This window comes from Penicillium psychrosexuale (assembly GCF_028828465.1).
Source record: "Penicillium psychrosexuale strain IBT 29551 chromosome Unknown utg000002l, whole genome shotgun sequence".
NCBI classification, from domain to species: Eukaryota; Fungi; Ascomycota; class Eurotiomycetes; order Eurotiales; family Aspergillaceae; genus Penicillium; species Penicillium psychrosexuale.
The window spans coordinates 5,219,884-5,243,317 of NW_026643187.1; the positions used below are offsets into that span (position 1 = coordinate 5,219,884).

The 23,434-nt window shown below is 50.3% G+C and overlaps 11 protein-coding genes across 11 annotated transcripts; 2 read left to right on the forward strand and 9 right to left on the reverse strand.

Annotated features, from left to right (window-relative positions):
• Positions 1-997: 997 nt before the first annotated feature.
• On the forward strand, positions 998-3,669 carry N7518_003124 (putative C6 transcription factor; the record flags this gene model as incomplete). Its single annotated transcript, XM_057184051.1, has 4 exons — positions 998-1,729; positions 1,787-3,065; positions 3,126-3,538; positions 3,595-3,669. 4 exons carry the CDS (start codon positions 998-1,000, stop codon positions 3,667-3,669), a joined length of 2,499 nt encoding a protein of 832 aa, XP_057045501.1.
• A 991-nt stretch (positions 3,670-4,660) lies between these two features.
• N7518_003125 (uncharacterized protein) lies at positions 4,661-5,955 on the forward strand (the record flags this gene model as incomplete). Its single annotated transcript, XM_057184052.1, has 3 exons — positions 4,661-5,671; positions 5,741-5,876; positions 5,930-5,955. 3 exons carry the CDS (start codon positions 4,661-4,663, stop codon positions 5,953-5,955), a joined length of 1,173 nt encoding a protein of 390 aa, XP_057045502.1.
• A 199-nt stretch (positions 5,956-6,154) lies between these two features.
• N7518_003126 (SDR family NAD(P)-dependent oxidoreductase) lies at positions 6,155-7,061 on the reverse strand (the record flags this gene model as incomplete). The annotated part of the gene is made up of 2 exons (XM_057184053.1): positions 6,155-6,341; positions 6,400-7,061. 2 exons carry the CDS (start codon positions 7,059-7,061, stop codon positions 6,155-6,157), a joined length of 849 nt encoding a protein of 282 aa, XP_057045503.1.
• Positions 7,062-7,455: 394 nt separating this feature from the next.
• Positions 7,456-7,851, reverse strand: N7518_003127 (uncharacterized protein; the record flags this gene model as incomplete). The annotated part of the gene is made up of 1 exon (XM_057184054.1): positions 7,456-7,851. The coding sequence occupies one exon, from the start codon at positions 7,849-7,851 to the stop codon at positions 7,456-7,458; it is 396 nt and encodes a 131-aa protein (XP_057045504.1).
• A 544-nt stretch (positions 7,852-8,395) lies between these two features.
• On the reverse strand, positions 8,396-9,988 carry N7518_003128 (uncharacterized protein; the record flags this gene model as incomplete). The annotated part of the gene is made up of 4 exons (XM_057184055.1): positions 8,396-8,728; positions 8,787-9,158; positions 9,209-9,800; positions 9,855-9,988. The coding sequence occupies 4 exons, from the start codon at positions 9,986-9,988 to the stop codon at positions 8,396-8,398; spliced, it is 1,431 nt and encodes a 476-aa protein (XP_057045505.1).
• A 572-nt stretch (positions 9,989-10,560) lies between these two features.
• On the reverse strand, positions 10,561-14,120 carry N7518_003129 (bifunctional cytochrome P450/NADPH--P450 reductase; the record flags this gene model as incomplete). The annotated part of the gene is made up of 4 exons (XM_057184056.1): positions 10,561-13,109; positions 13,159-13,599; positions 13,679-13,924; positions 14,000-14,120. The coding sequence occupies 4 exons, from the start codon at positions 14,118-14,120 to the stop codon at positions 10,561-10,563; spliced, it is 3,357 nt and encodes a 1,118-aa protein (XP_057045506.1).
• A 1,192-nt stretch (positions 14,121-15,312) lies between these two features.
• On the reverse strand, positions 15,313-16,466 carry N7518_003130 (glycoside hydrolase family 16 protein; the record flags this gene model as incomplete). Its single annotated transcript, XM_057184057.1, has 2 exons — positions 15,313-15,613; positions 15,667-16,466. 2 exons carry the CDS (start codon positions 16,464-16,466, stop codon positions 15,313-15,315), a joined length of 1,101 nt encoding a protein of 366 aa, XP_057045507.1.
• Positions 16,467-18,148: 1,682 nt separating this feature from the next.
• N7518_003131 (uncharacterized protein) lies at positions 18,149-18,652 on the reverse strand (the record flags this gene model as incomplete). The annotated part of the gene is made up of 2 exons (XM_057184058.1): positions 18,149-18,508; positions 18,650-18,652. 2 exons carry the CDS (start codon positions 18,650-18,652, stop codon positions 18,149-18,151), a joined length of 363 nt encoding a protein of 120 aa, XP_057045508.1.
• A 2,724-nt stretch (positions 18,653-21,376) lies between these two features.
• N7518_003132 (uncharacterized protein) lies at positions 21,377-21,823 on the reverse strand (the record flags this gene model as incomplete). The annotated part of the gene is made up of 2 exons (XM_057184059.1): positions 21,377-21,717; positions 21,796-21,823. 2 exons carry the CDS (start codon positions 21,821-21,823, stop codon positions 21,377-21,379), a joined length of 369 nt encoding a protein of 122 aa, XP_057045509.1.
• A 366-nt stretch (positions 21,824-22,189) lies between these two features.
• Positions 22,190-22,631, reverse strand: N7518_003133 (uncharacterized protein; the record flags this gene model as incomplete). Its single annotated transcript, XM_057184060.1, has 2 exons — positions 22,190-22,298; positions 22,366-22,631. The coding sequence occupies 2 exons, from the start codon at positions 22,629-22,631 to the stop codon at positions 22,190-22,192; spliced, it is 375 nt and encodes a 124-aa protein (XP_057045510.1).
• A 548-nt stretch (positions 22,632-23,179) lies between these two features.
• N7518_003134 (uncharacterized protein) lies at positions 23,180-23,419 on the reverse strand (the record flags this gene model as incomplete). The annotated part of the gene is made up of 1 exon (XM_057184061.1): positions 23,180-23,419. One exon carries the CDS (start codon positions 23,417-23,419, stop codon positions 23,180-23,182), a length of 240 nt encoding a protein of 79 aa, XP_057045511.1.
• Between the last annotated feature and the right edge of the window lie 15 nt (positions 23,420-23,434).

Genomic DNA, 23,434 nt, shown 5'->3' on the forward strand with positions numbered 1-23,434 from the left:
AACCTTGGGAGCTCGCATCCTGCTAACTTCAGGGCACTGCATTGATCCCAATGAGGTGTACAGCCCAATCTTATCAGATCCCTCAACATCAACCTCAAGTTTAGCCACGTTGAAGAATGACACATACTGCTATCTGTGACATCTATGAGCATTAGCACTTGTGCTTTGTATCGCATCGAAAATATTGTTTGAAGCAAGGTATAATAGAACAACTGGCTCCCGACGAGGGTAGCACTGGTGTAACGGGCTTGACGCCCGATCCAACCTCGGCGTCGGGGTGTGTTCAGGCCAGGCCCATAGTCATCAGATGGAACAATAGCTGTGCATGGAGTACTATACAGTTACTCTTACGAGCAAGGCGAGAAAACCAAGGGAATCAGGTTCCATGTACGTATACAACATATAGGGGCAGTGTTGACATGGACCGTGGTGGTGATTATGGCTATTCTCGTGATTCGAAACTAGACCAACATCGGGAATATCGCGTGTCGTTGGTGCCCAGATATTGCCAAGGGATGCAGTTGCCCATTCGCAATGCTTGAATGCTTTCCGATAGGCCTTCGGGGATTTTCAGTTCCGAAATGGCAAAGAAAGGAAGATACCCATGTCCATTCCATGCAAGCCAGTAAACCCCTTAGTGGGGTTTGGATTGTTCACGGAACCATCGGGACTGGGATATGTGGGCCGGGGAAAGTAAGCCCGATAGACAACACGAAGGAAATTGTGAAAGAATAAGAAAGAAGAGAAATTGCTTATTCTTTCATCATTCGAGTGAGATGTATAAAGAAAAGAAGATGAAGACAAACAAAACAAAAAAAAACAAAAATTGCCACGCGACGTCGGTCAGACTTTCCAGATTGGGCGGTTCCACGGGCGCAGAGCGGGACCACGTAAGCGGGAGCTGGAGCCTTATTCCCAGAACTTCTCAAACATCTCGGACGTAAGGTCTTTCCTAAGTATAACCCGAGTTTCCAAGGTTATCTTCAACACCGAGTGCATGGATGTTCAAGGGAATGCCCAGCCCGAACGCGTGCGGAAGCGTCGCCGCCGCACAATGGCGTGCACGCAGTGTCGCACGCGCAAGTTGCGATGCGATCGCGAGTATCCCACTTGCAGTCGCTGTTTAAAAAGCAGAACACCGAACAAATGCACATATGAAGATGGCTTTTTATGGCAGCAGCCCACCACCGTCCCGACTAATGCATTTGCCTCCGACCGAGGGTCTGCGGTACCTATGCCTAGAGATACACCAGTCGACACACCTCGGGATTCGGGGATACCGATGGTGTCAACCCGGCCGGAACCTTTCCCAATTAGTGAACCGTTCCCAACCAGTGAACTACCTCATCTAGCGAGGGCTGGCGGTCCAATGCATCACGAGTACCATGGTCTTACCGGGCATGCCCTTGCGCCGCCCTATCGAAGTCGACCACACGACAGAGAGCGAAAGGACTGCTTTTTGGAAACTGTTCTCGGTGCGCCTAAGGCTGCTGTTAATCAGGAACCTTACCTGAATACGGGTCTTTTACAGCGTCCCAAGCGCCCAGCGCCGGCAGCGGAGCACGATATGCAAACACCGTCGCAGGGCGACGATCCGCACATTGACGAAGAAGAGGACCCATTGTCGCCTACGGACCAGCTCGACCTCTCTCCTCGAATGATGATGAGAGGGCGTGAGACCAAAACGCGGTTTAGCGGATCGGGCATCTTTGCCAGTCTAGTAGCACAGGTCTGCTCTCACCATTTAGATTCTAATTACCAAAATACGGAGGCTGACTATTATTAGTTTCCGGATATAAAGCTATTTGCAGATGAGGTCAGGCTTTCTACCCCAATCTTCACGCAACTTCAGTCAGACCTAAGAAGGGTTAAACGCGGGCTATTGAAACATATGGTGCTCAACAGGCCCTTCCCCGACCCTACGACGGCTTCGCTAATTAACATGCTGCCCTCGCGTGGTGTCGTCGATGAGCTTGTCGGGTTGTACATCACTTATATCGAGTCTACTCACCGCATTCTTCATGTTCCATCCTTCCTACGAGAGCTTGACCAATTTTGGGCCATGTTAGACAGCCCGACATCAATATCTGCTGCCTTTACTGTTCAGGTACTGTTGGTCCTTGCCTGTGCCTGGAACCTTGCAGATTTTGCTAGTCTGCAATCAAAAAGTGCGGGCGAACTCAAGTGCCAGTGTGCAGTGGAGTGGACGTTGCACGCAGGACAGTGGATAGAGAATCTTCACACAAAGCGTCCAGAGATCACATCAATGCGACTTTCGATTCTGTTAATTTTGGCGCGCAACGCCCACGGAATGAAACGCAGCCAGGCTTGGCTCACAACGGGTACATTGGTCAAGCAAGCAATGATGGCGGGATACCATCGCGATCCAAGCCGGTACACACGTATCTCTGCATTCAACAAAGAGATGCGACGGCGAATATGGACAACCATTGTGGAACTGGACCTGCAAATTGCTCTTGACCGGGGAATGCCACCGTCAGTACAAAGCTTTGACTACGATGCGGCTCCGGGGCTGAACATTTACGACGACGAGATCCATGAGGACAGTACTGAAGTTCCCGGAAGCCGGCCATTGAATGAAATTACCGACTCATCGTTCCAGTCTGTTCTGAGTCGCTCACTACCTGTCCGCCTCCAGGCATGTTCCCTCATGCACTCCCCACGCATTAACTGTCGATATGAGAATATTCAGCGCCTGGACGGTGAGCTCAACTGGCATCTTTCTCGGATTCCTGCGTGGGTTGCAGCAGACCCCAGCGACATCATTACACAAAACAAGATCATACTGTGGAAAGGCTTGATTGAGACCAAACTTTGCCAGTCTCTACTGTCTGTCCACACCCCTTTCGCCATTGAAGCACTACAAGAAACACTCTTTGCTCCCTCCGCGCGTACTCGCATGGATGCCGCAACCAGAATACTGTCAACCCAGCGCCGGCTACATGACATTTCGCGCACGCTGTCGCTATGTATGCTTGGTGAATGGACTATCCAAGCCTACATTTCCATCTGCCAAGTGCTACACACAACCGAATTCGATGCCTGTAAGTTTTTTCTACCTACGATTCAATACTTGATATGAGAGCGAAACTGATAATTTGCAGCCCAACCCTCCTCCATCTCCTCTGCCTTTATTATCCACAATATACCCGGTATCCCGGAATCGCTCCTATCACTCGTTGAAACAGCCCTGATTGCCTTGGAGGAGCGCTCCCTTTTGGTGACCAAGGGAGCCAAAGACTATTATTTTCTCTCAACGATCGTCGGACTAGTCAAAGCCCGACTTTGGCCCGCACAGGCAACTATGTACAAGCAGCAGGTTGTCGAGCGGGTCCTGTCATTTGCGCAGATTCTCTTCTCTCGACATATGAACTGCGACCACCTTGGCGATAAGGGGATGGGCAATTTCAAGGACAACCAGGTGGCTGCATTTATGGCGGCTCCAACAATGGTGCCCGTGATGCAGGCTGAATTTGATCCCAGTGGGATGCACCCGCCGCTGCAATCTGGCGGAATGGTGAGTTCCATTATCCTTGGTTCTCGTCTTCTTTTGTGCTAACTGTGAATTTCTAGCCATCTGGCGATTTCGATCCTTTCTTGGACATCTTCGATTGGGAGGATCTGACAAGCATGACATTTCCCTGTTGAATGGAACAGTTCGGCCAAGCTTTGCGTTTTTATACGGACTGTACGATACACGTTTCCACTTTCTGCATTTGCTGTACTCCTAAAATTTGTACAATAGTTGAGCTTGCTCAGGATACCCATGGTAAATACCAAGAAATCTAGTTATGACAATGCGGTTATTCAAACTTCGTTGCGTAATCATGAATATTGTGACTCGATCGGGTCCACCATGAGATCATGGTCGAAGGCATCAGGATTGACAGCATGCAGGGGGTGCAGATCGGACAGAAGAAGATCAATGCCATGCTTAGCACGGATTCTTATTTGCACCCTTACTGACAAGTGCCGAGTCTTATATGGGACTATTTTTCTCTAGCTTTGACGGTTTTGCGTTGCTTTGCCTTGTAAAGTGAAGCCTTGTTTGTTACTGATCGTCATGCTACGTAGCTATTGTGGGGATGATATTCAATAATCGACTTTGCAGATCGGGGTCCAAGGCCTATGCTGTACGAACAAGCTTTGTAGATCATACCGCAGTGTCTTTGCAAGGACAACATGAAACAGAGATATAAGCAATAGGATGGAATAAAAATGCATCTGATACTAATTCATTCTAACGAAAGCCAATCAGAGGACCCTGTACCTGATACTTGCGGGTCTGGTACCTGGCAGTACCTCAGCTCAAGGCATAAAATAGCCCTGGATCAGGTACCCTCGGGTACCATTCCAAATATAGCGACGTCTAAACCCCCTAAAACACTTGGCTTTGGCGCTAACTTGAGGCTCGAGGGCTGTGCTTTTTGGATTTCGCTTTTTTCCTTGCGAGTTGCATATTTATACGGGGTACCATGTGTATCTCTCCGCTTTACTCCACCCGTTCTCTTCCCCTTTTCACTGCATTGACTGGACATTAACCAGAGAGCCATGTGTATCGCGGTCTAATAACCCCTAATTCCCCGGCCAACCAGGCCAATCCCTCTCATGGATATAATCCAATGTACATAACCCGACGATGCATCACCTCCCACTACTCCTATCAATAATCATCGCGGTCGCAGCCCCACTAGCAGGGGCCATCCCAGCCCAAGCCGGGACACACAGTGCGACACAAGTATACCAAACAACCGACAAATACCCACTCGCAAACCCAGGCAACATCCCCGCCCACGACCCAAACATCATCCTGCACGATGAGCACTACTACCTCTTCAAAGGCGGGATCAACATCCCAATTTTCAAATCCGCCAACATATCCGGGCCATGGGAAAAGCTCGGCACAGTCCTAACCGGCGACAGCATAATCCGCAAAGGCAACCGGGCACGACCCTGGGCGCCAACAACAATTGAAAGAAACGGCACATTCTACTGCTACTACACGCTGAGCGCACGGGGGTCCCGTAACAGCGCGATTGGCGTCGCGACGACAACAGCCCTCGACGGCAGTCCCTGGACTGACCACGGCGTCGTCATTAACACGGGCACGGGCGCTGGGTCGGGAGTGTGGCCATACACGATTACGAATGCCATCGATGCGTCTGTGGTTGTTGACCGGGACTCCGGCCAGGCGTATCTCAACTATGGAAGCTTTTGGCATGATATATGGCAGGTCCCGCTGGCGGATGATCTGCTTTCTGTGAAAGATGCCGATAAGCCGGATGCGGTGCAGTTGACGTTTCTCCCGCGTGTTAAGCCTAAGCCTGAGGAGGGGTCGTGGATGAGTTTTCGGGATGGGTTCTATTATGTCTGGTTTAGTCATGGGAAGTGCTGTAACTTCCAGGGTGGGTTCCCTGCGCGTGGGAAGGAGTATAGTATTCGTGTTGGAAGATCGAAGAGTGTGCGTGGGCCTTTTGAGGATAAGGATGGGAGGTCGTTGCTCGATGGGGGTGGCACGGTGGTTTATGGTTCTAATCATGGGGTTGTGTATGCGCCTGGTGGTTTGGGAGTCTTGGCTGGGAATAATGACTCCGTGTCGGATATTCTCTACTATCATTATTTGAATACGTCGATTGGTTTTGAGCATGCGGTGAGTGAGTCTTTGTTCTTGTTTTTGTTTTAGGGTTGGGATTTGAACTGATATTTCTCGTTCTCGCAGCAAGCTCAGCTCGGCTGGAACTATCTAGACTATGAGGATGGGTGGCCGGTGCCTACCGGAGGCCAAGATGCTACCACGGCCAATGTCGCCTTCGGTTATGGACCTCCTAGCTGGGGTTACCTAGCAAGTGTTTTGGGTAAGAGGATAATCTCCTATTTTATGTGTGTTGTATGCTGATACTGAGTTTAGGTGTATGGCTGTGCATGGGGCCATAGCAGTCCTCTTTCTTGCATCAATTCCCTCATATTCCTTTCTTCGTGATTTTCAGCGGTTGTACTTATATATCCTGACAATAGCGTTTGGATTCCCAACATTATGCCTATGATCTAGCGAGCATTTCATCCAATATATGTCATTAGAATATCAAGCCATGGCGCTAAACCCAATCCATGCCCTAACCTTGTACTCTCAAACTTATTCCCAACCACCATCCACACTAACAATCTGTCCAGTCGTATACGACGAAGCATCACTGAGCAGAAAAACAACCGTCTGAGCAACCTCCTCGCCCGTCCCAATGCGCGGGATACTAGCCGGTGGCATACTAATCCCACCCTGAGTCTCCTTCGCCATGTCCAGCAAAGGCGTCTGAATAGAACCACTACCACAAAACCCAATTAGCAAAACCCACCGAAAAGCACTCTTCCCCAAATACTCACGGTGCAACAGCATTAACCCTAATATCCGGCCCCACCTCCTTCGAAACCGACTTCGTCAACCCAGAAACAGCATGCTTCGTAGTCGAATACGCAGCATGCAACGCAAACCCCTTAATCCCCTGAATACTCGACGCATTAACAATACTGCCCTTCCCACCAGGCGCAGTCGCCGTAATCGCCCGCAACTGCGCGCGCAGACAGTACATCAACCCGGTGACATTAACGCGCATCAACATATCCCACTCGGCGTCGTCCTGGTCGACGAATTTGCTAGTGCCGTGGTTCTTGCCGATCGTGCCGGCCATGTTGGCTGCGCCGTCCAGTCGGCCGAAGTGCGAGACTGTGCTGGCGATCCAGTCTTGTACGGCGCTTGCGTTGCTGATGTCCAATGCCGTTGTAATGATTGTCGAGGCTGTGGAGGAACCGGAGTCGGTTTCAATTGTTTGTCGTGCTGCGGAGAGGACTTTTTCACTAAGGTCGGCGAGGGAGAGGAGGGCTCCTTGCTTGTGTAGTTGGCGTGCTACGGCTAGGCCGATTCCGCTGAGGCCGGTTATGGCGTATACTTTGCCTTTGACGGAGTCCATTGCGGTGGGGTTCTTGATATGTTTGGTCTGGGAAATGAGAGATGTTGTGGACTTGGAGAGTAGCTGTGTTACTTGCATGATCGCAGGGATCGGAGATCCTCCGTGGCTAATATGTATGCATGTCCGGGTATATTCGAGCTGCATACAACATAGACAATAGGCTAAATGATGTACATATTTAGAGAGTTGAATACCCGTCTACCCCACGAGCTCCATTCTTATATAACCGAAAGGATATACATACCCTATGAAAGCAAGTATGGAGTTTGAATAAGATGATGATAGTAGCCTTGGCTTATTGGTTTGACCAATGCATCAGTGCATTCTACAGACCTAAGCTATATTAATTGAATATATATCCACGACTTGTCTTGCATATATCAGCTTTCCAGATGTACATCAATATGTCCACATCTAACCAACTCCAAAATCACAAATGGGTATCTCAAAATGCAAAATCAACACTCCAATCTCAAATAAACATCCCCGACAGAAGCATTGTCCCAACGACCAAAGCCACCCACCCCACCGGCCGCCTCACAACCCCAGAATTCTTCTCCGTTTTGGTCCCATATACAATCCCATGAGCATTCAAGCAGTACATGACTTTTTTCGCCTCGGCCGAAGAAGGCACATCACAGATCGCCGTACAAGGATCGGGATCCTCATATATCCACACCCCATTCGGGCAGCAGGACTGCAAAACAGCCTTCATATCTCTGTCCGGGGCTTTCGTCTGGTACAGCGGCACCTGATTATAATATTCGATATTGGCGGGGATGGCGGGCACCGCGTCGCGCAAGTCGTAGCACTCGGCCGGCTGTGTGAATCGTGTGACGTTGGAGTCGCTCATTATGGGGGGTGTCATGGTGTTTTTTTGCCCTTGCCGGGTGATCCGGTGCGAATGCTTTCGCGACGCGACCCGAAACAGTATTTTAGCTGTTATTTATGGCGGGGATGTGCAGTGCTGTTGATCGCGGTTCGTGGAGAGAGAGGGAGGCGTGGTTCGGCAATGCAGAGAGGGGAGGGATAGTCGGGGGAGTAGAGAGAAAGCACAGTCGGGGATTCTTCAGAGCATATGGAACTAGTAATGTCTTCAAAACCTCTCTTTTTTTACTCCTGAGCACGGGGGGGCAAAGCGCCAAGCCCGCATTCCCGGACGTTGGAGATATTTGCCTGACAAGTGGAGATGCGGGCCTGAGTATTCAGCTTGCAGCGAACTCCTTTTTGGGCATCAATTTAGGTAATGCTGTTAAAGTGAGACAAAAAGGGGAAGTGGGAACTGATATTTCGGTCTCTCCTTGCTGGGCTATTTACTTGGTAAGCTATATTGCATGTCTTTCTATATACGGACTAGTACGGAAGATTTCTACTCCTTTATCCCCTCGAGGGCAACGACCCTACGGTCAGATTTACAACCGAGCGGTTTCATTGGCTCGCTTCCACATTTTCTTCCTGCGCTCATGTCCTTCGTTGAAATCAGACAGCCATTTCTGATCGAACGGAGGTAGGCCCCGTCCTGCACCACCACGAGGTTCCCCGGCTAGATGGCGGAGGCTCTCGAAGTAGGGCTCGAAGTCGGGGTTGATGACTGTGAACGCGGGGCCATCGCTCTTCTCCGCGATGCGGTCGGTTTCCCATTTTTCCTGCTCGGTGATCGAGGGTAGGGTTATTTTGCCGGCTAAAAAGCGTGCGGCGGCAACAGCCTGCCATTCGAAGACTTTGAAGGTCAACCCAGCACCAACCTGAGAGTACTTCGTTAGCTTTTGATCCGGGGAAAATTCCTCGACTTGATAGACTTACAGCGCCTACAAAAACAAGTGTTGGATCATGTCTGTAGAAGACATGTTGGTATAGATCCGGCACACGATTGTTCCGCGTGGCAACCTGAGGCAAGAAAGGCAGAGTCCAGCTGAAGCCAGTTCCAAAAATCAAATAGTCGACATCAGTCTCAAAGGTGCCGTCTTCGAAATGCACGGTCCGTTCGCCTTGGTCATTACTCGTAATGTGTGAGATAGGCGGGCGACGCTGAATCTTCGGGTGCTGGAAGGCGAGATCTCCGAAATAGGCGTTGTAACGACCACGAACCACAGCAATGACTGGTGTCTGAGCACTATCAATCAGGCTGACTGCAGTATCAGCAGCAGAAACAGACGCTCCGACGGTGATGACTTTCTGCGATGTGTAAGCAGGTGGTAGAATGAAAAGGCAGGAACTCCATTTACCTTTCCCCGATACTTCTCAGGCCCACGGTAATGCTTCGTATGTTGAACACTGCCGGGATACCTCGCAGCAAACTCCTTCAACCCGGGAATCACAGGGATAAACGGCACTGCGTAATGGCCCGAAGCCACCACAACTGCATCATACTCCTCAGACCACCAGTAATCCGACTTGACACCGTCCAGCACTTCCGTGCTGCGGAATGTAAGCACCCATTTCTTGCTGCTGGGATCTTTGATGGCGCGTTCAACGGTAGTATTATACTGAACAAGATCCTGGTACCCCTTTCGGTTAAACAAGTCCTCAATATACTTCCGGATAACCGAATGGTGCCGGAAAGGCGTGTCTGCACCATGGCGCTCGATCGACCACTGGGATCGAACTGTAGGAATCTCCTCTTGCGAGAAAGACATGGCTCCCGCGTTCACATTAGTCTCCAGTGTCGGGTAGACGGGGGAGTCCGTGAAACGGTCCTGGGAAACTACAGGCGTCCGGCACGGGAGGTGCTCGGGAATTTTGAGAGGCGCATCTGCTGTTCGCGCAGCTAGACCGTCAAAGTCGAACTGCTGTGACGGTTCGTCATCTCTCGATACCCTTTTATTTATTAGCGGGAATCGGCGAAGATAGTAGAGTAACATAGTGACATACCAGCATCCGCCGGCTTTCTCTTGTCTCTCGAATACATGGATGACATCGAATGCTTTCTCTTGTGCTAGTGCATCGACTGCAATGGCGCCAGCTGGGCCGGCCCCGATGATGGCTACGCTCTTGATCTGCGGCATGGTGTGATATTTATGTTTGGTGAGAGATTGGGCGTGTAGCCGCTCTTTATCATCCAATGCTGTCTCGGCCGAGCACCCGAAAAGGCAATATCTGGGGTGCAAATCGTTCGACTCTATCACGCCATTTGACTGTGTTTTAGCGCAAAGTTGGCATTGGCGGCCAATGAGGGCTCTCGATATCGTATATAGGATAGCCGAGGTCAGACTCACGATATGTAAATGAGAACCGCTTTCATTTAATACATTAATGCCGAATTGAACATGCTGAATCACTCACATTACAAGTTTTTTATCTTTCTCCATCGGCCTGGCATTTCATCCGTTGATCTGATTGGCTGTCGGCATTGAAGTTTTGAGGTCACGTGAGTAAATCCCGGGATTCTTCAGGAACTTTATTCTGATTGGTTGGGAGTTTATGCCTTGGAATTCAGGCCATAAAGTCATACTTCTGTGTTTGTTTTTCTAGTTCGGACGTTGAACGGGCATTATGATTTGCTTAAATAACAAGAGATAATGCAATTTGTAAATGATTATACAACGGGATCGAAACCCAGGGTGCAAAAGCCGCTAAACTAAGTAAACACATCGGTAGCATACCGCTCCTTCGTCCGCAAATTATCAAAGAACTTCTCAGCAGCCTCATCCTCCCCAAACTCAGCACCAGGCGGAGTCTCTCCCTTGGCCTTAAGCTCGGCGTGCACAGCATGACGCCTCTCGAGATACATATCCTTGCAAGCCTGGCGGATACCAGCACCAACCCCAGTGCTACCGCAGACATAGATTCTCGCGCCTTCTTCAAACAGTTTCACCAGCTCTTCACGGTCCTCGAGCATGACATCCTGGACATGCTGTCCCTTGCTTCCATCGGCAGGACGACTGTACGCCCAGCGGACATCGACAGCGCCCAGCGCAGCCCACTCGGCAAGTTCAGCAGCGTGGATATCGTCCAGGCCCTGGGTGCGGCAGCCGATGTACAGCACTGCCTTGGCGGGCTTCACAGCCGCGTTCTCATGCAGCTCATCCGAGTCAGGCGAGCTGCGACGGCCGCGGATCTTCTCCGCGCGGTCCATGACGAATCCGCGGAACGGTGCGAGCCCGCTGCCAGCGCAGGCCATGATCATCGGTGTTTCGAGATCAATCGGCGGCTTGAAGCCGGAGTGCGAGGGGCGGACGGTGATGTGTGCGCGTTCGCCGGCTTGGAGCTCGGAAAGGTAGTTTGAGGCGACGCCAAGGTAGAGGTTTTCGTTGCTTTCTGGGGTGGGGTTGGCGAGTGCTGGAGCGCTGAGGACGCTGAAGGTAATCGAGCATTCGGATGGGTCGACTAGCGGCGACGAGGAGATGGAGTACTGTCGCACGCGCATGGGTGGCAGCATTGCGAGGAAATCGCCGAGGGAAATCTTGATTGAGGGATAACGGGTGAGGAGATCCAGGGCGCTGACGCGCTTCTTGACGATTTCTTCGGTGAAGCGGCTGGGGCTGGAGGCGAGATAGCGCAATTCGGCCTGGAGTTCTGCGTCCGCAATTGCGGCATCGGCGAGGACATTGAGATCGCGTTTCGAGGCCGGTTGGGATAGCTCGATGTAGGTGGATAGGAGCTCGAAGGCGGAGATGGGCGTGTCGATGGGGATCGAGGGGGAAGCTGTCGAGCCTGAGGGTTTTTGGATTTTGATCACGGCATCCCAGGGGAGGTCGAAGCGGCGGATCGCGCGACGGACGACTGAGCTTGGGTTGACGGGTAGCACAGCGAGGTAATCACCGCACTGGTAGGTCATGTCCGTTGGCAGCTTGAACTTGACCAGGCGTTTGGCTGGGGCTCCGGGTGGCGTGAGGAGCTCGTTCTCAATGACGAAGCCCTCTTCGAGCTGGAGACCCAGTGTGGATGCACGCAAACCCGAGCTCACTTCGACCTGCAAGGAAGACTTCGACTTGGCAGCGTTTTCAGGGGTGGCTCCACCGAATTTAGCCATCACGGCCGGCCAGAATGAGGTCTCGCCCCAACCGTCGAAATCGGTGAACATGTCTGAGTTTGCTGCGTCGGCAAGACCAATCTCGCAGAGCTGATTAGCCCCGTTGTCCTTGGCGATTTGGTCGATGGCCTTGGGAATACGGTAGAAGGTGGACGACCAATCATGATGGCCACAGCCGAACACTGCGTAGTTGACACCTTCCAACTCGCTGCCCTTCAGCCCACTGATCCACTGGAAGAAGTGAGCCGCGTTATCTGGAGGCTGTCCTTCATAGGAAGCTGAGATGAAGACCACAGGCTCGCCCTTGGGGATATTCTGCATGGCTGAATCCAAAGAACTTGTCTGCGCAGCGTACCCGTAGGCAGTGGCATCATCCGCCAGCCTGCGAGCGAACGCCTCGCAGGTTCCTGTGTTGCTACCATAGAACACGTGCATGGGCTTCAGCTTACCATCCGCGTGTGCGGCGACCTTGGGCTTGCGATCCCGGCTGCCAGCGCCAGTCTCTGGGGGCACAGCAGTAGAGCCGCTGAGTTTAACGCTGAGTTGCGTGGGGTCAAGTCCATCTCTTAGGGTTGCCTTCATGTGGAAGTCCTTGGGCTTGATGGTAAGTGTCTGCTTGATGCGGAGGTCATAGCTGGGGTTATCCATCTGGAAGTTGAAGTTCTGCAGCAAAATCGCAACCACGAGGAGAGCCTCCTGCCATGCGAACGGCCGTCCAATACAGCCGCGCATGCCGTTTCCAAATGGCTTCCATGCGTTCTTGGGCAGCTTGTCGAAGTTCTCATCGAGCATCCGCTCTGGCCTGAACTCCTCGGCGTCGGGGCCGTAGACCTTCGGGTCGCGATGCATTTTGGTAAGCATGATGGCGATGACCTCATCTTTATTGAGCACATATTTGCCGCCTCCAAGTGTAACAGGATCTTCGTGGTTCTTCTCGGGGTGGGCGTGTAGGGCAATCATCGGGGCTGTTGGCTTCAGGCGCAGCGTCTCGCGCATGACAGCGTTGATGTATGGCAGTTTGGACATGTCATCGACGGTGATCTTGCGTTTACCAATCACACTGTCGACTTCCTCTTGAGCCTTTCTGTATGCGCTCGGGTTCTTGAGAAGATAGTAGAACAGGAATGACAGCATGCCAGAGGTGGTCTCGTGGCCTAAGAAAGTCAGGGCTGAAATATTGCGTCCGTTGGAGGAATCACTTACCAGCGATGAGGAACGTGATCATGTTGTCCACGATCGACGCATCTGTCATACCCTTGCCAGTCTGCGGGTCCCGACCCAGGATAAGCGCATTGAGAAGATCCTTCTTGTCAACGGGGTTCTCCTTCCGCGCATCGACCAATTCCTGAGATAGGTTGCGCAGATACTCGATATCACTCCAGTACTTGTTGTTCTCCGAAGTAGGCAGACTGTTGAGCAAAGCAGGGCGAAGACTGCGATGTCCAGAACCTAAGAGCAAACCAACCATTGCCTCGACGAATGGGTGCATTTCATCATGGTAGAACGAGTTGAAGCGAGTGCCCATAGCGCAAAGAGCAATAGTATCCAGTGTCAAGCGAGTGAAGTCATCCGTAACCTGGATAGGAACCGTAGGGCCAGCCCGAGCCCATTTCATAACCAGTTGAGTCGCAATATCATACATCTCTAAAAGTAAGTTAGCCAAACTCGTTCGTTGGCCTGCGTGCCGCATAGCTCTCTAACCCGACGGAAAAGGGATACCCACCATCGAACATCCCGCGAATCATCAACGGACCGAAGGCAGGAACAAGAATGCGATGGGCAACCGCCCAGTTCTCTTCGCCGGGATAGTTTGCGGTGAAGAGACCGTCGTTGACACCGTTGCGAATCTCATGCAGACCAGCGGAGACCATTTTGCCGAAACGTTCCTCATCGCAGACTTCATCTACTAGCTCGTGGGAGCTAACGAATACTCGAGGTTTGCCAAAGATGGTCAATCGAAAGATGGGGCCTGAAAGTGAGAAACACAAAAATTAGCCCATGATTTCACACTATACGTCCCTGACCTGCAGATCTAGGTCCATACCATAGTTATCGGCCATCTGCTCGAAGCTGTTCACAGGCACCTCGGACTCGATGTCGTAGATGTTGCCCAAGAATGGGACACCCCTGGGGCCCGGAATCGGGACCTCTTTGACTGAAGCCATGGCGTATAAAGTCCGCCGTTCAATTGGGGAGTTTGATCAATTTGAATAATTGGTGTCGTGTCACAAATTGGAATACGTAATGATGTAAGGTAGCAATGGCGGGGTACCTGGTCGAGGTCGTAATCTGGTCAGCCGCTGTACACTATGTCGAAATGTCCCTTGGAGCTGCAGATACAATAGGACGAAGAATTAAACCAAGCTTGGAAGATTAAATCCTGAACTCAGGAGGAATTGCAAAGGGTTATAAACGAAAAAGTGTGACCTCACGACTGTCAAGCCTCGGTTCCTTTTTTAGTGTGCTCATAACAGCGTTCATCTTTCATATGGGATCGCTGCACAAATTACATAACTTCATTTATGTTGCAATTCATTTGTTTCATCCGTGTCGCAATGCCCGGATCTGTGACGGGGCATCGGTCGAAGCCCAATCACGATCGCCGTGTATTAATCGGCGCCGAGAACTCGTCCACCGCCTGTCGGATTTGACACGAATCCCGAAGACACGGCATTGTATAAAGGCACATCCACACAGCCGAATCCACTATAGTATATCCACATGCTTAGACTGTTTAGAGAGTCGCCTCGCGGGAATATCCCTCTTGGGACTTATCTAACTGGGTCCGGCCCATTAACTATCGCCCCGACTCTGGTGTTGGGCCCACATCTTGGCTATATAAGATAAAGATGTACTCCGTTTTAATCCGTCTTGCTTCCAGAATGTAGATGGTCCAAATACTGAATGGGCTATCAAGTTCTCGGTAATAAGATACTAGTCTGGGCTAGTTTCCCCTCATCAAGATCAAGGGGTAAAAGAATTGAAAGAAAGGGTTTGTATGGCAATATATTTACATGAATGGAGAAGCATATTGCAAAGCAAAAGGCGACCTAAACAACGCCAACGAAGGGAATTGGGATTCAAGGATCAAAAGGGGATATCAACAGAATGGAGCGGACGCGAGACAGAGGCAAGCGACAGTAGGAAAAAACGACGGTAAGCCGGAAAGCCGGGACGAAAAGAAAAGGGACATTATTCCGGCTCCTTCAGCCACCACAGATGCCCAGGATTCATGTCATGGTGACAATCCGTGAGACCGGACACGGCGCCGACCGAAAGGAAGAAGAATCACGGAACTATTCATTATACAGGTCCAAACGCAAGTTTGTGGGTTTACTAGTGCGGTTGACAAGCCGGCTAATTGTGGACCTGCTGATAACCACCGTTCAACTTCCACTCGCTCTGCCTCCAGTCTTTCTGGAAGTTCTGCATCTCATCGCGGTTAAGAGGAACCGGGTTGTTGCCTAACGCGTTCTCGAGACGGCCCTTGCGGCGCTGACGCAGGCATAAGAACAGCAGCGCTGCGATACCAATGGCACCGGCAGCGGCGGCGCCAACGTAGACTCCAATGTGAGCTCCCTCGCCGAGATCATCCCATTTCTCTGATAGAGACTTGGGTTCGGGCTTGTTCAGTTCGGTCAGTACGGTGGAGTTTCCGCTATTACATCTCATTAGTGATATCCTGATCGGCTCTAGATTGGGCACACTTACTCCACCACTTTGATGCTCTCCCATGAACCTGTCTGGTCCCCGTAGGTGTACTCCTTGCCAGTGTGGAAATCCTTCACACGCAGCTTGCCAAGGGTCATAGTGAAAGGCGCGGAATCCCAGTCGACAAGGCCACCAGCCCACTCGATAGTACCCTGCGCCGCGCTTTTCTGACCAGCAGGCCAGAGACTGAATTGGACACGGCAGGGTGTCTGTGGGTAGTTTTTGCCGTACAGGGTGGACTCCTCAGAGTATTTGAGTTCGCGGACCATTTCGCCATCGATCCACCATTGCAGTTTATCCTGGGCCCAGTATGTGGTGTAGTTATGGAACTCAGTGTCCGCGTTCGGCACATAGTGAAATCCGCCGCGATCGAAGGTGGTATCGTTACCCTTGCCAAAGAAGTTGGACTGCACTTCGCTAGTGTTGTATCCCACCCATTCCCAATCAATCTCATCTAGATCGTCGGACTCCAAGACTACACTGCTGACTAGACCTCCGCCCTTGGCCATCTTGACGTGAGATTCGACGACACCGAAGAATATATAGAAGGTCGACTGTAGAAGCGTGGACTCTCCCTCCTTGGAAAGAGTGAAATTGGCTCCATCGTCACCGTACACGTATGTTCCGGTCGTCATAGACCAGACCTTTTCGTCCAAGGTCGTGTTAAAGTCCCATGTGTGTTCAGTGCCCAAGGCGGGATCCGCAGGACATGTCTTCTTCGTTGGGTCACAGTCGGTCGATGTTTGAGCGGTGGCGTAGCTAGCCAAAGCTGCCAGAACGGCAATGTGGGAGAGGAACATGGTGGGTTGATGTATAGAGGATTGGTCAGGGTTCTGCTGTGAGACCGTCCAAAAAAAGGAATGGACTCGAGACTACTCGAGATTCGATAAAGAGTGGATGTGCGAGTGCACGGTAATGAGTGGAAGGCAGTCTGCCAGCAAGATCCTAACAGTGTGTTGAAGGAAGGAACATCGAGAAACGGGGGGAAATCAGCCACGACAGTCCAATTTAGGCGCCGAGTGGACTCGGGACATTATGGGCTAGTGGTGTCTTGGGCCCTGATCATTTTTGTTGTGCACCGTTGGAGAGGCGTAAGGGGAAGGCTGCAGAGATTATGGTTGAGTTTACTAGCTAGCCGGTCTAGGCTAGGGGTCCCGTTTTTGTGCATGACGCTAGCTTAATTTTAGTCAAGCTCCAGGGGCCCTGTGCATGACGCCTAACCTGTTTGGGCTCGCCCAGTGGTTTCTGATAAAACTACTTTTAGGCGGGCGATTCTGATTGGCTGCTGACCATCCACCGATTGGCTGTAAAGGACCCCGATAACCTTGGATCGAACAGGCCCATGGATGGATTGCCAGGTACAATACGGAGTACAACAACATGTATACTCCGGATTCTATAACAGGTTTATACGACATCAACAGTGTGTTGTAGTATGTCATTTTCCATTTTTAGCTGCAATAATCCCTTGGCTCAAACGCAGGACAAGACTGGCTGTTTAGCTCACGCCTTGGCCATTCGAGGGGAAGGGAAACCTCTGCAATGAAGATCAAAAGCCCAATTGATAAGAATCGCCACGGGGTAAGACCAGGATTGGACTACAGATAGATCATCATGCATGTGCCCCTTGAAAACAACATCTTCATAATCATAACAACAGTGTAACAATAACTTATTTTCAGAGTTCCTCCAGTTCCTCCGACCCTACCAAACTAGTATTCCGCTCAGGGGGTCCAAAACAAAGCCACTAAGAAGCCAAGTCCGCCCCGTCAATGAGTGGAGATGTCTAACAGTTTTGCTTTTTCTTTTTTTTCTTCTCCCCTGTGGGCCCTTTCCCCTGTCTTACCTTCCTGCCTGCAAACCCGCTCATTATGTACAATGTAATACATAATGCACTTTCCCGAACGATCGCCTCCCCCTCTTATTCGTCGAAATGGTGAGATCACGGCTGCGGCGTTTTTCGTTCGCCGTTGGATGGAGTCTGCTTCGCTGGCGAAGAGTTCCCTTAGGGGAAACTTCGGGAGTTCTGATCGATCGAACGCCACTGCTCGGCGGTGACAAACAGCCAAGTACCCCGTCAGCAAGTCGTCCGACTGGATTACGTAGACATCCGCCACATGTGAATGTGCATTACAAGGGCTGAAAAAGATTCTGGCCATGCACTGGGATATAGACTCGGAAGGCTGGCGTCTACAGCATAGATCGGATTCCCAATTCAAAACAAAGGAAGTATCACACGCACAGACCAAGTCCATTTCAAGTATTTCTCGTCAAGTCGTAAAAGCGTGCAATCACATGTATGCTGTCATGCCTCATAACCAACATTGCTCCGTCAAACATGTCCGGCCATTCCTTCGAGAAACCACCCAAAAATAGCAAACGCCAGTCCCAATTGATATGTTCGAGACCAATGGCCAAATCAATTCCCCCACACCAGCAATTCCACATTTCTCATGTATGATCCCCACCATAATACCATAATTCACCCCTCCGTCCTATAAACCCTAGCCGGCCGGCGCAAATCATCGCGATCGCTATATCGGCGTGAACTGCGTACACTAGCCGGCTTCTCGACATAATCGACATACGTCGCAGAAGGGCGACGGCGATGTCGCCGCCCGCGGGTCTTGGTGCTGCTGCGAATAACCGGGGCCTGGTAGACGACCTCAGACGCATCATTCTTCCACACGCCGGGAAGTCGGAGTATTCGCCACAGCCAGAGGATCAGGAGGGTCCCTGCGATCGAGCCGATAACGATACCCGCAATCCCACCGCCGCTGATTGTGCTTGGGCAGTTATCGTCGCTTGACTGCCGGGTCTCGAGCATGGAGTTTATAGGAGCCTGGAGAAGCGGAGTTATTAGCTTTTATGAATTCCAGACTATGCGATCCGTGGTTCTTTGTTCGGCCCGCGCGGGTGTTACTTGGGTGAGCCATGGAAGAGAGCTTCAGTAACGACCATGGATACCTAGGTATGCGCTTACCATAACTGCAGCCTGTGGACTATCTATTTAGCAATGCTTTTGATTTGATATCGTGAGATTTGAGATTTCAGTCCCTGGTGGCTGGCAATTGCATGCAGTGCTCCGTACAGTGGGTCTCGATGCGATCTTGACTCCAGCACCCGAAAAAAAAACGTGGGTATGAATGAGACGAAATCACCCATGCAGCAGATGAGAAAGGGAAAAAGGGAAACCCAGCGCAAGAGCCTCAAGTCTTATTCAACCAAGAATCTCGCATTTCCCCTCTTGACTGCGCACCCCAACCTCCTCTTATCCCGCTTCTGACGTCAAGCGGCTGTCGGTCTTGGCGGCTGGAAAGAGCAGCGATCTTCTCTTTCGCACAGCACAAACTTGGAATTTAGTTGCAGTAAGTTCTTGTTTGATGCCATGATTGGCTGCTGACTTTCATCGTTCTCGTAATAAACCGGCCCGTGAAACTTCTTTACAAAAGATACTGACTCTCGGAAGCGAGACCCATATGAAACAGGTCACCCACATAGAACATTCTTTCTACATTTTACATCTTTACTATGATCCTCTGCCACACCACCAACCATGCCTAAAACAAATAAAGATATAGAGCAGCAGATCCAGCTGGCCATGGACTCTCTCTCAGACCAATCCAAGCCTAATATTCGGAAGACTGCGCGAGAATTCGCGGTTCCCGAAGGCCGCCTTCGTCGGCGCTGGAGAGGTGGAAAATCGCTTTTTGAACGACAACCCAATGGTCGGAAGCTCAATCCTGCACAGGAGAAGGCTTTATGTGCAATCATTGCTTCTTTTCATGCGGTCGGAGCATCAATAACTCGTCGACAAATAACTGACGCTGCCGATTCAATTCTGAAGGATGACCACAACGACCCTACCACAGAACCCCCAAGAATCGGCGACCACTGGCTAAAACGTTTCCTGAAACGTAATCCTAATCTGTTTCCTACTGAATTAGAGTCATCCAATCCACATGATGATAATCTACCCCGGCCGGATACCCCGTCAGTCAGCTCTCAAGACACCGAGTTTAGCACTCCAAAAACCGCCGAGGAAATTCGAAGAATAAGCGATCGTCTCAATCGAACCGACCCAAATACTCAGCGTTTCAAAGATGGGCTAGCAAAGCTTGCAAAGGGTGCTGAGGCCCAGGCTACTTTGGCTCTTCAGCTACAGCGGGAACTCGATCGTACACATGCTATTATGGGGGCACGCAACGCCCGGTATGATGCACCTCGCCGGCATATTCCAATTGCTGGTATAATCAGTTCATCCCAGGTCAAAGAAATGAAGCGAAAAGAGTATGCATTGAGCGAGAAAGCCGATCAAGAAAAAACGAAGCGGAAGTGGAAGAAGGTCTTGATCGAGATTAGGAAGCGTGGAAGGGCCAAAAAACTTGGGAATTAATTTGGTCTTGTATTCTAGTAGTAATTGGTCAATGAACACAGTTCTTTTATTAGATCATTTCATTGACTACGAGGTGGTGTAGTAAATGGTACTTGTAGTAAAAAGTAAACAGAATGTTCCATATGGGTGATCTGTTCTCGCTTGCAAGGGTCCGTATGTTTTGTAAAGAAATTTCAAGAGCCGATCTAAATTGGGAATATCGTGCCGACCTGCCGGAGTCCCCAGCATTGCAGCAAACCCACATGCATTTGCCTAGATATGCATGTCACACCATGAAGAGTCTTGTCTTGTTAGTCTGACATGCGGGGAAGGAAATCAACGGATGATTCGGGCCATGTCGTGGATAAATGCCCAGAAACAGCCCTAGAGCCTACATAACGAGTTACCCTTGTAGTATACTTGGTTCCTATGTTCTATCGTAAGTAGCTCAAACAGGCTCAAGCTTGAAACATTATCCAGCCACTCTAATAATACACCCGAAAGACCTAATAATCCTTGTCCAACCACACGTGTCCGGGAGATGGCGGAACCTGCCCTTCCCAAGCTCATATACATATCGTACCACCATTCGTCATAACATTATCGTGTTGGAGCCGGTTTCACCTAATGCTTACCATTACCTGAAGAATCCGCACGTTGTACCCGCTCTCATTCGCATGGACAGTTTCAAGGATACGGCCTGGAAACAGCGACTCGGGCGCCATGAACTCCTGGCTCTACCCTATCATCACACAACCCGTATATTCTCCTGTCTTCTCTCTCATCGTCGTGGTTCCGGATCTCAGAATGACGATCAATCGATATGTATGTATAAGACACGCATCTCCGTAACCGGGTTAGAATTGTCAGCAAGGGCCTAGATACATAGTAGGGTTGTTGATATTCTACGTAGTTGCAAAGATAAATTTTATCGTTCGGCTCTCGGCTGTAAACTAAGCCTTGCATGGTCTCTCTCTGCCCCTTTCATGCATAGCTGAAAACTCATGGTCCAAATTATCCCTTGATCTGAATACCGTACTACTACTAGCAGATAAATGACTATATATCGCCAATCATACGCTACCAGATTGGATTGACTATAGCATTTCCTGAACAGAATGAGGCTTATTTTCTAGAATATAGAGTAAGTAGCATCTCATCCCCTCATCTTCTAATTGGCGTAGTACGAGCGTAAGCATAGTAAGATTTATCTTCTAAATTAGCTCGCAGCACCTCGCAGCACCTCGCAGCACCAAAATTGCGCAGGTGCTGCGGGACAAGGTCATATTATCTATGACCTCTGATGGGCCCTCTTCAAGCCTGGATGCTACATGTTTACCAAGTGTCTGGGCACTGAAAACCCGAGGCGTGGTATAGGCGATCATGCGCTATGGTGTCACATATTACAAACTCGAAGCCCGCTATCTTAACCATGAAAGAATATGTATCAGCACCAACGTAGCTGTTGATATTCATTTTTATGGGGTCACTATCCTTCATGATAGAAGAACTTCCATCATACCGCTGGCCCCTGGGTGTGCGTACCGACCAGGCTTCGGAATTTGCGACTGGTTTCAACCAGTTCTTGGCAAACTTGGTCATGGCTGGGGTGGCAGCGAAGCATTTAATCGGTTTGGAACCGCGGAACTTCAAGATACCCAAGACCATACCGAACTCTACAAACTTTCAACATTCGTGTTCACGACAAATTGACCTCAAACCAGATGGAGCATCGATCATTGATATAGACTCACTAATCGATGCCAATCGAACGAGGGACATGGAGAAATTGAGAGTTAATAGCACGGAGCTACACCAATTGAGCGAAGATGGGCTCTCGATCTATTGGCTCACTGTACGTGGTTCAGCTTTCAGGAAACCTTTTTCGAGTCTTCTGATACACAAGCCAGCACTCCTCGGGTTGCTACGAGGTCATCTTTATTGACTATATAAGCAGATACATCTACGGATGCGAGTCTTTGTGATAATGATGAGAGCTTTGGGCCGCTGTTGATATATACAGTTGGCCAGGTTGGTTATATACAATGGAGGCCAACCCTCCCTCCTCGCCAATGAGCATATCATAATTATATGAGGGCCCACCCCCCTCCTCTTCCTCCTATACTCCCCACGACAGCACCTCCTGGCTCAATTTCCTTGGCCCGCTTGTCTTTGAGTGCCATTGGCATTGGCAGTGCGCGTGGCATCACGGTTGGCAGCGAGCTCGGCAGCGCGAGCATCCGCTCTTCTATAGCGGCTATATCAAAGAACCAAAGATCAGCATATTATTCCTACATATCCCACACAACGACCAAGTGACATACCGCTTGGTACAGAACTTGATCCACCAAGATGTCAAGAGGACTGCCTCCCTTAAGACCAGGGCAAGCGTCACAACCTCGACGACTTTCAAGCCGAAGGAAAGTCCCTTCTCATGGTCAAGATAGCGGGCTTCGAGTTTGTAATATGTGACACCATCGCACATGATCTCTTCGCCTACATCAAATATACCACGCCTCGGGTTTTCAGTGCCCCAGACACTTGGTAAACATGTAGCGTCCAGGCTTGAAGAGGGCCCATCAGAGGTCATAGGTAATATGACCTTGGACGAGGTCAGCTGCTTCGCCCGCTCGGGGTTGGAGAGGCACTGGGGCTAGAAAAAAAGGTTAGAAAGAGGCCAAAAAAGAGGCCAGAAAAGAGATCGAACTTACAAGCCCAGGCCACGGTAAAAAAAAAGACAATAAAAAAAGGCTTAAAACAGACATTTCTGATCATGAATGTTGATATTCTGAATTGATATGAACGTGAAGTTCTTACATGGACTACGAAATTGGGTTATTGACTACAGGGCAAGCAATGGCTTCTAGGAAGGTACGAGCCTCCTTATCGGGTACATTCATCAAAATACAGCAATAATATAGTGAGCAAGATGCAATATCCATAAATTGAAGCCAATGAGCCAGTTGAATTAATCCCTCTTTGTTGCCAAATCTGTGTCTTTTGCAATCTGCCCATAGCTCGGTGGCGCGTCAATCATATCAAACGGGCTGACATAGCTATCACCGACAAGCCCCCATATTGAGACTCGCGTGATCCGGTGCCTGCTGAGTTTGCTCACGTCTTCACGACGTTGTTCTTTCAACAATCTCCTATCTTCTTTGGGGACGTCAAAGCCTCGAGCTCGCCGACAACACCCACATTCGAGAGTACAATGTCCAACTCCAAGCCTCCGCGTAGGATCGATCTTACGGTCAAGACAACAGCCACATCCACGAGCACAGCATCCTTGTCGGCTAGCACAATCTTCAACGAGAACGCGATGCATATACCATTTAGGATGGGACCGCCATAGCTCAAACGCATTTCGTTCATACCCATCTTCCAGACAGGAAT